Source organism: Mixophyes fleayi, chromosome 10 (assembly GCF_038048845.1).
Source record: "Mixophyes fleayi isolate aMixFle1 chromosome 10, aMixFle1.hap1, whole genome shotgun sequence".
NCBI lineage: Eukaryota > Metazoa > Chordata > Amphibia > Anura > Limnodynastidae > Mixophyes > Mixophyes fleayi.
The window spans coordinates 45,125,705-45,141,936 of record NC_134411.1 but is presented as its reverse complement, the minus strand read 5'-3'; the positions used below and the strand labels follow the sequence as shown (position 1 = coordinate 45,141,936).

The following is a 16,232-nucleotide window of genomic DNA, read 5'->3' as shown; positions in this document are numbered from 1 at the left end:
TCAACAAAAACAGAAAAACAAACTTGCAAATTACATTGAAACATTTTGACTTGCAATTATCAACATTAAAAAGACAGCAGGATTTTGTGGAATTATACAGGCAAATAAGTTTGCTTGCAGTGATGGAACTATATAACAATGAACAGAGAATATTTGAAGGGAAGGAATCAAAAGCAGGCAGGTAGACAATGTGCATTGTGCTGCATGCTAGGAGTTTTATTTCAACAATAGCTGGAAATCACACATTTGTTTATTCATTATCTTCTACACCAGCCGCAGACGACATGTGTCTCTCTAATTATTCTGGCACTTTCTGTTCCATAATACCCTGGCTTGCAGCTCCACAACAGAAGGAAACTGACAAACTACCCATCTCAGACTTACAGTATATCTCATCCTAGAAAAAAGAATCAATCTGTCAATAAGGCAGATTGATCATGTTTTACTAATGTGCATATATCCAGTGACAAACACATCCCAATCCTGCCTCCAAGACTTTTCCCATGTCACTCCCAACCTATGGAGTATACTTCAACGCCCAATCAGACTCTCCACTGGCCTCAAAAGTTTTAAATGCTCTGTAAAAAACCGTTGTGTTCAAAGCCTACCTGTCTTCCACCTATCTCCTCTCTGACTGGCCCAACCTGCCTCTGCCCACATTATATTGTAAGCTCTTATGAGCAGGGTCCTTTCTCCTTGTCCTCTCACACCTTCATCCATCTGGGCATCCTTGTATCATGCCTTCTGCATGTTCTGTACATCCCTTGTTTAGTATTATACCTTACCTATTGTGTCTTACGGACAGTACCGTTCAGTCTTTTGCATTTATGTATTTTGCCTTGGCTTGTCTTGTATTATGCCTGTTGGTCCACTACGTCTTTGTCTTATGCTCTATTTCACCACTGTATGGCAATGCAGAATTTTGTGACGCCTTATAAATAACATTGCCTCGCTCTGGTTTACAGCATATCCCACCAAAAACAGCTTTTTTCCCCTTGTCCGCCCGTCATGGCAGTCTCTGACATACTGCCTCATAGCATTCACAAAAACAGTATCATAACCTCCTTCAATGGAGGATTCCTCAGCCTGCTGCACGGTGGCAGCAATATAAAAATGCAGTATGTGGACAGAACATTACTCCTGTACAGCCATTATATGCAGACCATGGAGAAAGCCAGGGACAGAAAGTAAAAAATATATGTATTTCTTACATATATCCCCTCACACAAAATACTGTACAGTAGATTTTTGGTTGTGAACACATTTAAATACATATGCATATGATTACCATAAAGGACTAGAGAATAGGTACTAAGGAATCCTGGGCATTTGGGATCAGTTACCAAGGAATCCCAATATAACTAAAGATAAACAGACATCAAACAGAATATTGATATAGGGACAGTAACCACATGGCTGTGGTGCAGGGGGTTGATGAAAGCAGGGAATTATAGCAAATGTGTATGCAGGCTGGGTGGCCCGAGAAAGGGACAGCTGTCACTCTATAAAATCCCCCATTACATTCCTTGGGGTAAAGAGGAGCAGAAAACAGTGATAATCTGTTATCTACATTAGGAGGTGGATGAGCAACATAGGACTGACATAAACAAATGATGGCGAGAACTGAATGTGTGGAAGGCAGACACATCACCTCTGTCATTATCACCCAGTGGGGTCACATTTGTTTATCACCCTCTGTCAGGAGGGGCAGACTCCCACAGAGTCACTCTCACCCCTAGATGATATAGAAGCTTAGATTTAGTTATTTATACACTACCTTCAGGGACGATTGAGGTATGTAATAATCTGCATTTCAAACAATATATACATTTAAAAAAAAACCTCATACTGGAAAGATCTTGGTAATAAGTTTGGAGAGATACTTCAAACAATATGTATGGCTAATTAGAATGCTTTTCTTTAGCAAAGGGGGACATGGTTGAAGACCTTCTTAGTGATTGTTATTGCAGTTTATGGAACAATACTATGCAGAAGCATTTCTCTCAGATAAGTTTCTTAAATACAAACAGAATTAGTATGTGTGGCCATATTTATATACATAAAAAAATAAGTCTGAAAATATAAAAATGTACTTATACTGTACTTATAGACCAATATCTATCTATATCAAACAGCATGTGTTATGAGGAACACATTAGAAATAATAGAGATTGCAATCAGATAGAAAGGTAAAACAAATTAAACATAGTGTCTGTCTGTCTGTGTGTGTGTGTCTATATTAGGGAATTTAGACTGTAAGCTCCAATGGGGCAGGAACTGATGTGAATGAGTTCTCTGTACAGTGCCGCGGAATTAGTGGCGCTATATAAATAAATGATGATGATGATGATGATGAACAGCGCTCACGAATGGGCCCTGCAGCACCAAACAGATGGTGACAGAGTTTGAGGTGGGTCAAGAAGGCAGAGTACCAGAGGTAAGGAGCAGTAAGAGAGAAAACTCACAAGATAACAGTGAGCAGAAAGAAGACAGGTTTTAGAGGAGTGATGGACACATTTGAAAGTGTAGGAAGATATAAGGACATGTCAAATTGTATAAAAGAGACAATCTTTAAAGATGCAACAACCAACAAAAACAGACCTTTAAAATATTTTTTATTTAAAAAAGAAAAAAGGTGCAGGATTACTATACATATTTACATATCCACAACATTAAAGAATATACAATGAGGATTGAAATATCCCTTTAATGCCTTCATTTCTTTGTGAGGACACTCGTAAAAGAAGGAGAGCAGCCTGTTACTGAGTGGTTCATTTGACTTTCCCCTTTATTAAATAATATTCTTAGTGGAGAAAGACTCTGAACTACCTCAGTCACAGCCATGCATTAAATCTGGGTAGCGATCAATTGTGGTACATCTTTAGTAGACAGCTCCGTAAGGTGCCCATGTATCTCTCCCAGAGAGACAGCTGCCTGCAAACGAGAACAACAAAATAAACGAGTGGACAGTAAAAACAGGAATTAAATGCAGCAACCAATATGGTGATCAAACTGTACACAGCATCGCAAGTTTACTTATTCCATCCATTTTTTACATTCACATCAGCCAGTTCATAATCTATAAAGCATTGTTATTATTACTTTAGGAGAACTCAACTACTTTAGTCTTGAGTTTCACATACCTCTTCTGTTCCCCTGGTGGTTTCCCTTTTACTACAACAAAACTGGCAGTTACTGTACATTATGTTGCTATATTCTGGAAAACAATTTACCATATGTCCCGCAGAGAAGCTGCAATGGTATGTTTAATCATTGTTTTGTAACAAAAAACAGCTGAAAAATAAACATTAATTTAGCTGGGGCTAAATTAAATATTATGAAGGAAACAAACAAATTGGAAATGAAGATTGGGGGTGGAGAGCAAAGGGACTTAGGAAAGAACAGGATGTGATGGAGTGACAGCAGCAAGATCAATAAAACACTCACTTGAAGGCATCAAGCGCACGAGCAGATGCTGTGTACTGTGTGAGAAACAGTTGGACATCCGAAAAAGACCAGTTAGCAGCTTTACAGGGTTCTATAAACTGCAAAGAAAGGAAAGAGGCCTGTTGCTTATTATAGGAATCCATCATTAAAATGTGTTTATTTTCAGGTATTGTAAACTCTCTATTTGTGTCCCTCAATCATATGATGTGACATTTGGTAATTTTACACAGTTCTTACTATATGAATGGTTATGCTATCCACTATGTTTGCACATGTGCACAACACCCTCATCTTGTTCAGTACATTGGGAGTGACAGGTCCCATATCTGCTGATCCCCTAGGCAACTCTTCTCCCATGCATCCTCATGCAAGTCATTTCTCTCTCTTATTCCTGATGGATGCCAGAGCTTTCTATGGAAATCTATTAAATGACTGCTAAAAATCTTGATAATCTTATTCTGTTGCCCAATTCTCAGGCATGTGGATTGTTTTGAGTCTATGCAGTGATAATGCTGCATGTGTGGCCAGCATAACACCAGGGCATTATACAACGCTAGTTCTTAATCTATCGTTCAGGAACCAAACTATATGTTTTGCAAACGTGTTGTGTACTACCAATTAATTACTTATGTTTTATTATTATTTGGTACACATGCCTTAATTTATTAACAGTTTAATAAAAACAATGCAGTTCATTTGCAAAGAAAACAAAATTATAAAAAAAAAAAAAACACAAAACGATCTCCAAGCATATACTAAATTTTGACAAATCTGCAGTTAGGGACGGACTGGAAATCTCAGACTACCACCTCCTTCTCCAAGACCTGGGAGTCTTTGGCCATCTATAATAATACTGAATTGCCCTTGACCATCTCTCCTTCTTTTACAAAATTGTCTCATCTCTCACACAAACCCACCCCCCCAAGTCACTTTAAAACAGAAAAAACGTTGGTTAACAATCCAATACTGATATTAACCTTTTGTTAGGCATTTGTAATAATATTTTTGTTGAACTCCTAAACAGTGGTTTCTTAAGTTGTCTTGATCAGACTTCTATCACCTGCCTGTATGTTATCTATGTATGATTGTTTGACTTAGAATAATAATAAAAAAAAGAGAGGATCTTTTTGTGCATTTGGGGGACACTGTTTACGATGGAGTATAGAGGGCGCTGTGCTGGAAGTTAGGCACTAAAATTCTAACGACTTGTCTGTCCTGCTCCCCCCTCCCCTGATATGCCCCCTGGACAGAGGGCAATCCGTTTTTTAACCAACAAACCCCTAAGGATAGTACAAAAGTAACATTCAAAGAAGAACATACAGCCGAAGCCATCAGAACAAAAGGGTTTGATTGCTGTGTCCGCCAAATGAACTCAGAGAAATGGATTTTACAGCGAGTTAAAAAAAAATCCTCTTTTCTCTGTCATATTCACTTGGGGGACACTGCTCACGATGGGGACATTCCAAAACTGCCCCTAACGGTGGGTACACTCTACGCGTACTGTGCAAACAAAGACGCTGAAGAGATAGAATGTGGCGAATGTGTGGACAAGAAGTCCAGGTAGCTGCCCGACACACCTGTTCAATCGAGGCTTCATTCTGCGCCGTCCCTGAGGCGCTAACCAATCTAGTGGATTGGGCAGTGATCTTGTCCGGGACTGGAGATCCCTAAGAGAGATAAGCTTTATGTATGGTTGTCTTTATCCACCTGGCAACTAATGCCAGGCATCCTTGCTTGTGTGCATTGTACAAGGTCAGGAGACTATCAGTTTTATGCATGGAGGATGTGTGCTCCACATAGATCTGCAAAAGCCCTAACAACAACCAACAGAATGCAGCAATAACAAGATCGATGGTTGATATGAAATTTGGACACCATCTGGGAATAAAAAGAGGCCCTGGTGCTTTACGTAGCTCTGTCTGTGTGAACTACCAGAAAGGACGACCAGCATGACAGAGCCGCTAACTCAGATACTCATCTCGCAGAAGATATAGAAAAAAGTAAAAAGGACAATTTACAAGTCAGAAATCTTAATTGAACAGATTCCAGAGGTTCGAACAGCAACTTCTGTAGCGCCAAAAGAACCAAATTCAAGTCCCATGGCGCCACAGGTGGAACAAAGGGTGATTGGACATGAAGAATCCAGAATCTCAGGCAACACAGCCAGTCTTTCTTGGAATAAGAGGAACAAGGCAGAGACCTGAACCTTGAGAGAAACCAGGGCCACCCTGGAGGAACGACAGATAACGAGCCACACGAAAAGAAGAGGTGGGGCACCACAAGCACTCACACCAGCTTATGTAGGTCTTCCAGACTCTGTGATAAATTTTTGGAAAACACTGTTTTTTGGAAAACACAGGCCTTAATCATGGTCTGGATTAACTTTTGTATGGAGAATCAGGACAAAGCCAGCTATACTAAGTCCTGATGGGAGTATGTACCCAGGCTCAGAAGATCTTCTCTGAGAGAAAGTTGTCAGGGCAGTTCTATCGCCATGCTGAGATGATCGGCGTACCAGGATATTCTCGGCCAGTCTGGTACCAGCTGAAAAACCGGCACCCCCTCCCTCCTGACCTTTTTTAGCATCTGAGGTGACATGTGAATCGGAGGGAAGATATACACCAACCGGTATTGCCAGAACACAGTCATGGCATCCATAAAGAATGCCTGCGGGTCCTCAGTTCTGACACAATACTAATTCACTTTGTGGTTCAGCCGAGAGGCCATCATGTCGACTTCTGACTGTCCCCAGCTTTCCACAATATGGTCGAACACCTCCAGATGGAGGGACCATTCCCTAGGATGAATGGCATGGCAACTCAAGTAGTCCGCTTCCCAATTGTACAAACCTTGGGGTAAACTGCATAGATGACCAGAATATGATGTTACTCCCAGCACATGATCTTGGCTGCCTCCTTCATTGCAAGGAGAATTCTGGTCCTCACCTTGGTGGTTAATATTATACACCACAGCTGTGGAGTTGTCGGACTGGTCTCGAATGGGCTAGTTCCTGAGGAGGAACTGCGCCTGCACCAGAGCATTGAAAATGGCTTGTAACTCAAGAATTTTGATGGTCAACATTGCCTGCTCCCATCTCCAAAGCCCCCGAAGACAGAGGTTCAGTGTCACTGCATCTCATACCTGCATCTGTATCCACTATAGTCCAGTCCAACACCAAGGAGGAACGCGCCATTTTGAGATTTCTCACCTTCAGCCACCATAACAGAGACTGACCGGTCGTTGGCGATAGATGGAAAAATCGTGTCAGCAATTTAGGATTGGACCTCTACAACCTTGCGTGTATCTCATTTTGGAAGATCCGGGAGAGGAAGAGGACTAATGGCACCACTTTGAAACAAGACACCATCTTCCCCATCAGTTTCATGCACTGAAGAATCATGCTTGAGAGATAAAGTCGTCTCCTGTTTTTGAACGGCCAGAATCTTGTCCTGGGGCAAAAATATCTTCCGATACCAGGTGTCGAACAGGAGACCCAGAAAAAACATGCGTTGAGTAAGGACAAGGCTGGACTTTTTTCGATTTATGACCCACCCGTGAGTTTCCAGCATTTCTGCTGTCAAGTGCATGTGGGACAGAAGAAGAGGGGCAGATCGTAGAGGTACAGTATTAGTCATCCCTTTTTTCTGAAGAAGCGCTGCCATGACTGCCATCACCTTCGTAAATACCCTTGATGCTATCACCAGACAAAGTGTTGGGCTCTGAATTGGAAAAGGGACAAGTCCACCACAAACTTGAGGAGGTTGTGGTGACCTTCCCATATTGGGATGTGAAGGATCCTTGATATCCAAGAAAGCAAGAAACTCGTTCCGTTCCATGGCACTGATCACAGTTTGAACGGACTCAACTCGGAATCTGGCTACTCTCTGGTGTAAGTTGAGAGATTTCAGGGTCAGGATGGGTCTGAAGGACAAATCCATTTTTTGTACAAGAAAGCAGTTTGAGTAAAAACCCAAACCTTTTTGCTCCCTCGGGACTGGGACAATCACTCCTGGTGACAACAGGGACCGATTTGTCCTGTATCTTGAAAGGGGAGTGAAAAGAAAACGCTGAGGAGGCGTCCCCAATAGTTCCAGAATATAACCTCTGTCCAGGATACCCCTTACCCAGGCTTCTGGGTAAGAATGGATCCACTGGTCCCAAAATAGCAAGAGACGGGCCCCCACCATAAAACTTCTGGGTAGGGGAGAAGGGAAGTCATGAAGCCTGTTTGTCAGCCGGCTTGGGTCCAGGACATTTGCCTGTCCAAACCTGCCTACCCTGAGATGCCCCCCTGTGGGACAAATGAATGGCCCCTAGTGGAAACTCCATGAGTTCTACCAACGAAGCGAAAGGACCGAAATCTCCAGGCACTTATTTCTGGGGCATTAATAGGAAGAAAGAAGCTCTTCCCTCCTGAGAAATAATCTTGTCCAATTCAGGACCAAAAAGAAGCGATTATCCAAAGCTTTCTTGGACTCACCATCTGCCTCCCAGAATCTGAGCCAGAGAGTACACCTGACTGCTACTGCCAAAGCAGAGGTCCTGGACATGCCCAGACCTACATCAAGGACAATGTTGCCCAAGTATTCAGACGTTTCCTTAATATACTCTGCTAAAGGTGTTAACTCAGATCTAGGCACCCCAGACTGTATGCCCTCACTGATTGTGCCAGCCCATTTTTCTACCACTTTGATCATCTGGGCGGCTGCTACAATGGGTCTAAACAAAGAACCTGAAGTAACATAAATGGATTTTAAAATCCCCTTACATTTTATATCCCTGCTCTCTTTTACGGCAGCAGCACTAAAAATAGGTATGGTAGTGAATTTTGCCAGATGTGCAATGGGGGCATCCACAGGCAGCGGAATCTCCAATTTTGCAATGTCTGCATCCGAGAAGGGGTACAAGAACCTGAACCTTCTCTGAACTTGAAATCTGCTATCAGGTTTCTGTCAGGCCACACCCAATTTGTGGGAAGGAAGGAAAAGAAACTGGTTGTTTCCTTTTCCATTTGAATAGGGAAACCCCAGGAACCACTGGTTCCACATCATGAATATTCAGGGTCTGTCAGATCACTAAGACAAGGTCCTCAACCGCTTGTCTACTGGAGGAGTCATCCTCCCAGGCCATCATGTCCTCATAATACAAGTCCCCCAGGATCTCACCCCACTCCCAAGAGGAGTGTTCCGAATCAGAATCTCCTAACTACTGGACCCGGTGATGAGCCTGGCACTAATGCGGTTTGTTGGAAAAAGACACCTTAACCAGCCCTTGAACTGACCTTTCTAGTTACGCATCCAGGGAGGTTCCTGCGATTAAGCCAAGGAGTCTGGGACTCTGAGACTCCCCTCCCTGAGGAAGGGTTTCTAAAGACGTAGCCCCTAGGGAAGGTGTAGGAAAAACATGGTATGCAGCACGCCCTGGGGCGGTAGGTGACAATCTAAATTCTGCAATGGATATAGCTAATTCCATAGCCCAGGTTGGCTCCACCAGTTTGGGTGCATCACACCCAAACTAATGTGGACCTTGATCCTCAGACCGGGTCGGACAGTTCAGTGGACAATTTTGCCTGCCACCTTCAACAGGTGAAGTACACAATTGAACTGGCCTCAACTGTCTGGGAAAAAGAGGGAAAAAGGAAAAACCATAGAAAACAAAGTATGAGAGAGTGCTCTAACAGTTTATCACTCAAAATGACATACATCAAAGATTATATATATAAATATATATATATATATATATATATATATATATATATATATATATACCGTATATATATATATATATATATATATATATATATATATATATGAAAACAGGGATACTCTGCACTCTCCAAACACATAATTAATGCTATATCAAGTACTGTTCTATATTAAAATAATAATAATATATTTTTAATATAGAACAGTACTTGATATAGCATTAATTATGTGTTTGGAGAGTGCAGAGTATCCCTGTTTTCTTGTCTATACAATGTGGGCAACCCCCTCTTGCACCCGAGTCTGTACATGGTAAGTGCAGAGGACCTATGTCTGTTTTTGTTATATATATATATATATATATATATAAATAATATAAATGTCTAGTGGCGTGTGTTAGTCTGTCTGTGTGTGGAAAAAATAAAACCAAGCTGCAGCGCCACCTGCTGGGCGGAGTTATACACTGACCTACTAAATTCTTATTGTGTGTGGAAAAACAAATTCAGAAAGGGCTGAAATTTGGTATACTAAGATGTTTTTCATTTGTTAATTTAATTTGTTAATTGTTAAAAGTGTTTATAAAGATTTAAAAAAAATATATATATATTTCTTGAAGGAGAAGTGACAGTTGGGAGTGGTTGGTGGTTGCCGGTGGTGACAGTGGGGAGTGGTTGGTGGTTGAGGCCTGGGCTATGGCCCAAATGCATGACAAGAACCTTTTTAACACCTTAAGTAGCTTGATTTGACTAGAATGCATGGGTATCATGCATGGGTTAACTTATATATATATATATATACACACACACACACACATATATAATTAGCACAGTGCTGATATATGCTATATGAGTCAGTAATTCACTCAATAATTCAGGGAAAGTAATGTAACATAAAAATGGTAATAGATGAGTACTCAAGAGATAGAGTAAGGAGTACAGTAGTATTAACAGTGAGACACAGCATAGAGCAGTCACAATACCACACAACCAGAGAAGAACTCCCCCCCCCCCCCCGGGCTACCTGGCATCCAACGCAGTTTGATTCTGGCCGTGTCTGCTGTTGGTCTTATCTCGTAGCCAGTGGGGACTGCAAGGCAGCCCCGTCTTAGTTGCACTGGGGGACACTGGGACTGTGTGCCGCAGCCCCTGCCGCTGTTGCCCTGATGCAGCTCCTAGGTCCCTGGTCGCTGTAATGCAGAGGACCAGGAGATCGTTTGCCGGGAGTGGTTGAGGAGCAGGGAGCGGCGTCAGAGCCATCCCCGCTCTCATTGAGAATACCGCCAAGGAAGTTAAGTAAAATTAAATAAAAATACAAAAACTCTAAGGATTTCCCTACTTTGTGGGCACTATTTGAAAAACTGATGGTTCTCCGTTCAGGAGGCATAGAGGAGGGAAAGAGGCCAGTCAAGTCGTTAGAATTTGAGTGCCTTACTCACAACTCATTTACCCTCTATACCCATTGTGAGCAGTGTCCCCCAAATGTATAAGACAGAGAAAAAAAAAGTTAGGAACCCATTAAAAAAAGGTAAATTGAAACAATGTATTTTTTTTTCATCTAAATAAATATATAAATTTATTTAGATGAAATTATAATGAAATTATATCAGTATTCTAAAGTTACAAACCATAGTGAACACTAAAGTTGGGTACGTAATCATAATTCAGATGCAATGTCTCTAACGATTTTACAAACGATTGAAAGCCCCAATAGGCATGTGTACACACCAACACAATTTACCTTTAGATCTGTAATCTTCATCTCTCTTAACCATCTGCTGAAAAGAAAAGTGACTGTACACACTCTATAGATATCCGCCTATGCTGCAGATCGCGAGTGCATAAACATTTCCCCAACATCAATTCCATCGATCGTGTAGGAAGTTTAGAAGACCAAATCAACAGATGTGATGTGTTTTGGTACGATAAAACATGATCATGGGAGAGTACACACTAATGCAATATCTGAACAAATGGTCGTTAATAGTGTGAAGTGCACGATAAATGCAAAGCTTAACACTTTGATTTTTGCTCATATAAATGATCATTCACACGTCTGTGGCTCTAAATACCTTTTCCACAAGGTCAATGAAGAAATCTCGTACGTCCTTATTATGGGTAAGACTGGTTCCAATGTTTACCAAAGCCCTAGAGAGCGTCTGCAAAAAAAGATAGTGATAAGAGAAGTCTGGCACTGTGTAGACATTTTATATAATAATGATGCGTCTTATGCAGTTGCTGATACTGGTGTTGCATGTCATGGTATAATAGTAGGTGTTATTGTTAGTATGCAAAAGATCAAGCGTAAAAAAATAAGCATTTTACTCATGTCTTATCTAGAGAAAGTGGCTGTGTTCCTCATATAGGTATCATTCTTACCTTAAAATTTGCCTCCATTTCATGGAACACCCCAATTTTTCCCCTGAGTGATGTACAGACCAAACTAAAATAAAAAATAAAAAAAAAGAGGGCATTTGTAAATCGTGAGACTTGTAGTCACATGACAATAGCTGCCAACAGATCTATAGCGCCATTTCAGCACCTCCCACTGACAGTGTTTGCACTGCTTGAAAAGGCAGCGTGCTTGAACAGTCTACATGTGTGCCTGGTTGTCCTTGTGAGAAAAAAGCAGAACTTTGAACAGCAAAGTGTCATTAGGACTCTGCAAGCAGGAGGCATATTTGATCTATATAATTAAACAAAATCGAAATGTCCTCTTTAAGCAAAAGGATGTAGTTTTAGAAGGCGGTAGCACACCAAAAAGTCTCTGGATTTAAAATGGGGCAATTTTAAGTTATCATAGGCATGAAAAGAATTTATAGACCACAGAGACCACTTAAAATGTATAATCTGCTGTACGAAATGGGAAATAATCTACACAGAGACAATGATTTTTCCATTATGTTTTGCCTCTAGCCATTACTGATCTCACAGGAAGGATGTAAACAAGATTAGACTAGATACGTCAAGAAAAAATAGGATTTTTTATACTTACGATAAATCATTTTCTCTGATGCCATCTGGGGGGCACTGCTACCATGAGTTGTAGGTGGGGAGCGTGGGAGTTGGAATTTAACTTGTTAACTATAAACATGCTGACAGACCCCTCCCCTCTGCAACCCCCCTAAAGCTCCTCAGTGTAATTCTAAACCCTAAGGAAGGGGAGAAAAACAACCAAAGACTAAACAGCAGAAGAGCAGAAGGGAGGGAACTCTTTCAACCAATCTGGGGGACACTGCTGCCATGGGGATTTACAAAAGCAGCCCCCTTAAGGGAGGGACCGCTCTGACTGCCCGTAAAACACTAAGACCAAAGCTGACGTCTGAAGACGCTAAAACATTGAACCGGTAGAGGTCTCTGACACCTCTTTAAGATGCAGAGCAAGGGGAAGCAGATCTGAATCCTGTAGTCCTGCAGGGAGTTGGTCAGCCCATGTTTCCATGGCTCTGGCAATCCATGCCGAAGACAACATGTGCCTAAATGAGGCTTCCGCTGCCACGCAAATGGATTTTAAAAATCCTCTCTCTTTCCGGTCAGTAGCGTCCTGAAGGGAGGCTGTGCCTGGAACTGGCAGAGTGATGTGGCGATCAAGCCGTGCCACCAGAGTGTTCATCCTTGGTACCTGATCCCACTGGACGTCATCTGACTGTAAGGGGTACTGGGAAACGAATCTCCTAGGAACTACTATCTTGCGGTCCGGCTGTGACCAACCTGCTTCCGCAATTTCCCTCAACTCTGTAGGAGGAAAACAGACCGTGCGTCTCTTAATTTTTTTAAAAAAGATCCTGATCTGCTGCTGTGGGCTCATCTATGTCTAAGAGGTCCAAGGTCCGTCTAACTTCCAGGACCAGATCCTCAATGCCATGATTTCTGTGAGATTCATCAAGATCCGTGACCTGTGTGGAGTCTGTTTCGTAAGGGAATTCCCCTTCCTCTTTGAACGATATCTCTGAATCGGAGACCGAAAGAAGAGGTTGACTTGCCCAATGACGTTTGTTTATGGACAGAGGTGGTCTCAGACAGTCTAAAAATCTGTTCAGTCTGTCTATGCCCCTAACCAAGGATGTGGACCATGCAGGTTCACATTGGTCCCCTTGGAGAGCAAGAGAAGATGAAGGGCCAGCTGGTCCTAAATCTGCACGGTCACTGACTGGATGTGGAAGTACCGCTGTATGGGGTGCCCACGCTACAGAGGTAGAAGGAGAACCCGCAGAAAAGGCTGCAATCTCTGCCTGCCGGCCGAGTTGCTGCGCCCACACCAGTTCTTCCACTAACAGCGGAGTACTACCCTGGCTCTGCGCAGCCTGGGTCCCCGCCTCGCAATCTATGCAGAGTGCACCTGGGCCCTGCTGTACACTTGCCAATTTTACCTTGCATTTGGAGCAAATAAAGTATTTTGCTTTAGGTGCTTTTGCTTTCTCAGACATAATGCAGAGACAGAGCAATTTTACAATACAAGTAAAGTTTGTATACCATACTATCTAATCTCTCACTATCAGTCAAAAGATGCGTCTTTACTATATGTTTAGGCTGATATATGTATACAAATATTATGTATTATTCCTCAGCAGGAATGTGTGATGCAGGGACTCCCTTGTATATGCTGCTATCCCAACTGTAAAAATACAATATACCTATGCTGTATGACAGAATGTATATTTGTAAAAAAATATATATAGTGGTACTTAGCCCTCCAGACTAGTACAGATCTGCAGCAGGAGTGTATCAGGAACAGGCAGGCGCATGCGCACTGCGCATGTGCAAAATGTCCGCCATACAAACTATTTAAACAAGCCCTAAACATGGGCTACCTGTTTTTTCTCCTGATGAAGTCTACCAAGACGAAACGCGTTGAGGCCCCGCTACTTCTGTTTATGTTAACCAGGTCATACTGCCACCCTGGACATTAAGTGTATATACCCTGATACTTCTGTGTGGAGATTGTCGGTACTACCTATTTGAACTCTCCAGGGATCCATACTGGTACAAGTAGACCTACTGCCTACTATTACAGATAAGCTTTTATTTACTTTGCACAATGTGAGTTTGCATTTTTTATGATTTGCTGAATAAACTCTTTGTATATAAATTACTACACTATATGGCTCCTCTATCTCTACTATTTTGGCTGATTGGAGTTTGATAGCGGTGATTGCATTGGGACGGCTGCCCGTGGTTAAGAAATATCGCATACTGCATTTGCTGTTTATCTGCCTGTTCCTGATACACTAGGCTGAGCTTAGATTTCCTCCTGGAGACCCCAATACAGATAAGCTGTTTTTATATTACTTTCTGGTACGCTCCCATCTATTGATCTGTATTATATTAATCTGGTGAACTGTACTACTCTATATACCTCCTTTTTCTCCCTGTCTTTTTGCGGACATATGATTGGAGAGTTTGTAAGCTGTGTTACACTGGTCCAGCAAGCTTTTTATAAGGAGCATTTGAATCTTTCATTTTTGTATAAGAGTTGAATCTCTGCACGTTAGTGTCTGATACGGTTGGTCACTCTGTCTAGCATTTGGATACTTTTGAACATCAACCCAGAGACTTGAACTATATCCATACGCCCATTTACTTTGTACCCACCTTGTTCAGTATAATCTGCTAATATCACCATTGCGCCTTCCCTCTGTTGTACCTATTAGATATGTGTGTATATATATATATATATATATATATATATATATATATATATATACACATTCATACAAGTTAACCCGTGCATGATACTCATGCATTCTAGTCAAATCAAGCTACTTAAGGTGTTAAAAAGGTTCTTGTCATGCATTTGGGCCATAGCCCAGGCCTCCTCAGGGGAAGAGCGTTACTTCCCGACGTAAGCGCCCTTTTTTAACGTGGTTTTGTCCACATGTCACCACCTCATCATTCTTCTCCATCACCTCATCCTTCATTTTCATCGCCACATCTATCCAGATGTCTATCCAGACACAGGGATCTCTCTCAGCGGTCCTGAGTATCACACTCCTCTCACTGTCACCCCCGGCAACCACCAACCACTCCCCACTGTCACCCCTGGCAACCACCAACCACTCCCAACTGTCACTTCTCCTTCAAGAAATATATATATATTTTTTTAAAATCTTTATAAACCCTTTTAACAATTAACAAATTAAATTAACAAATTAAAAACATCTTAGTATACCAAATTTCAGCCCTTTCTGAATTTTTTTTTTCCACACACACTAAGAATTTAGTAGGTCAGTGTATAACTCCGCCCAGCAGGTGGCGCTGCAGCTTGGTTTTATTTTTTCCACACACACACACACACAGACACAGACAGACTAACACACGCCACTAGACATTTATATTATAGATATATAGATATATATATATTATATATACATATACACAGACACACACATACATACATATACATCTTCATTCTCCTTCCCACTCTGAGAGGGGAACTTGGTAGTGTCTATAAGATGGCAGCCGCCATTGCGCTCAATCGCGGTACTCTATACCCGGAGGTAGCGCCGGTCATTAGAGACCACCTAGTGTGACGTCATCTTGTGAAGCTGCTTGTCACACTTCCAAAATCCGCGCTGTCAGTGAGAGCCAGTTGGCTCACACCCGGAGACAGCTCCTACACAGCTTGCTTTTTGTATAATGTGCTAATTCTAATAGCATACTGAAGCAGGCTGTGATACTACTCTAAATAAAAATAAGTAAAATAAATTAAATAAAAGAAAAATCCTTACTAATTTTCTGTCGTCATGTTTAGAATTAACAAGTTAACTAGTGAAGTGCCAACTCCCATGCTCCCCATCTACAACCCATGGTAGCTGTGTCCCCCAGATTAGTTGAAAGAGAAATATATTTTGTTTAACTTAGTAACAATTAAAACTATTAAATTAGCTACTCTACCACATGGTTTAAGAACTCACTTCTGCTAATCTTCAAGTATACACATGGAGCCTAGTTGTTTGAAAAAACGTTAAGAGGCTATTTTTGACCAGATCGTTTGATGATCATTTATATCATTTGCTTGTGTGTTTACAGTCACAACGCCAGGGCTCATTCTTGAATCTCTAAATTTTGGACGAACATGCACAGATGG

At 41.6% G+C, this 16,232-nt stretch overlaps 1 protein-coding gene across 2 annotated transcripts in view; it reads right to left on the bottom strand.

The window, feature by feature from the left end:
- Positions 1 to 2,598: 2,598 nt before the first annotated feature.
- The window catches only part of FIBP (FGF1 intracellular binding protein), a 33,137-nt gene continuing 19,503 nt past the window's right edge, over positions 2,599 to 16,232 (bottom strand). For both annotated transcript variants that reach the window (XM_075188648.1, XM_075188649.1), the window contains exons 8-11: positions 11,525 to 11,588; positions 11,218 to 11,304; positions 3,448 to 3,545; positions 2,599 to 2,934 (exon numbers count right to left, since the gene is read on the bottom strand). In XM_075188648.1, coding sequence (XP_075044749.1) covers positions 2,865 to 2,934; positions 3,448 to 3,545; positions 11,218 to 11,304; positions 11,525 to 11,588 — 319 coding nt within the window. In that variant the 3' untranslated portion in view covers positions 2,599 to 2,864. The remainder of the gene's footprint in view (positions 2,935 to 3,447; positions 3,546 to 11,217; positions 11,305 to 11,524; positions 11,589 to 16,232) is intronic.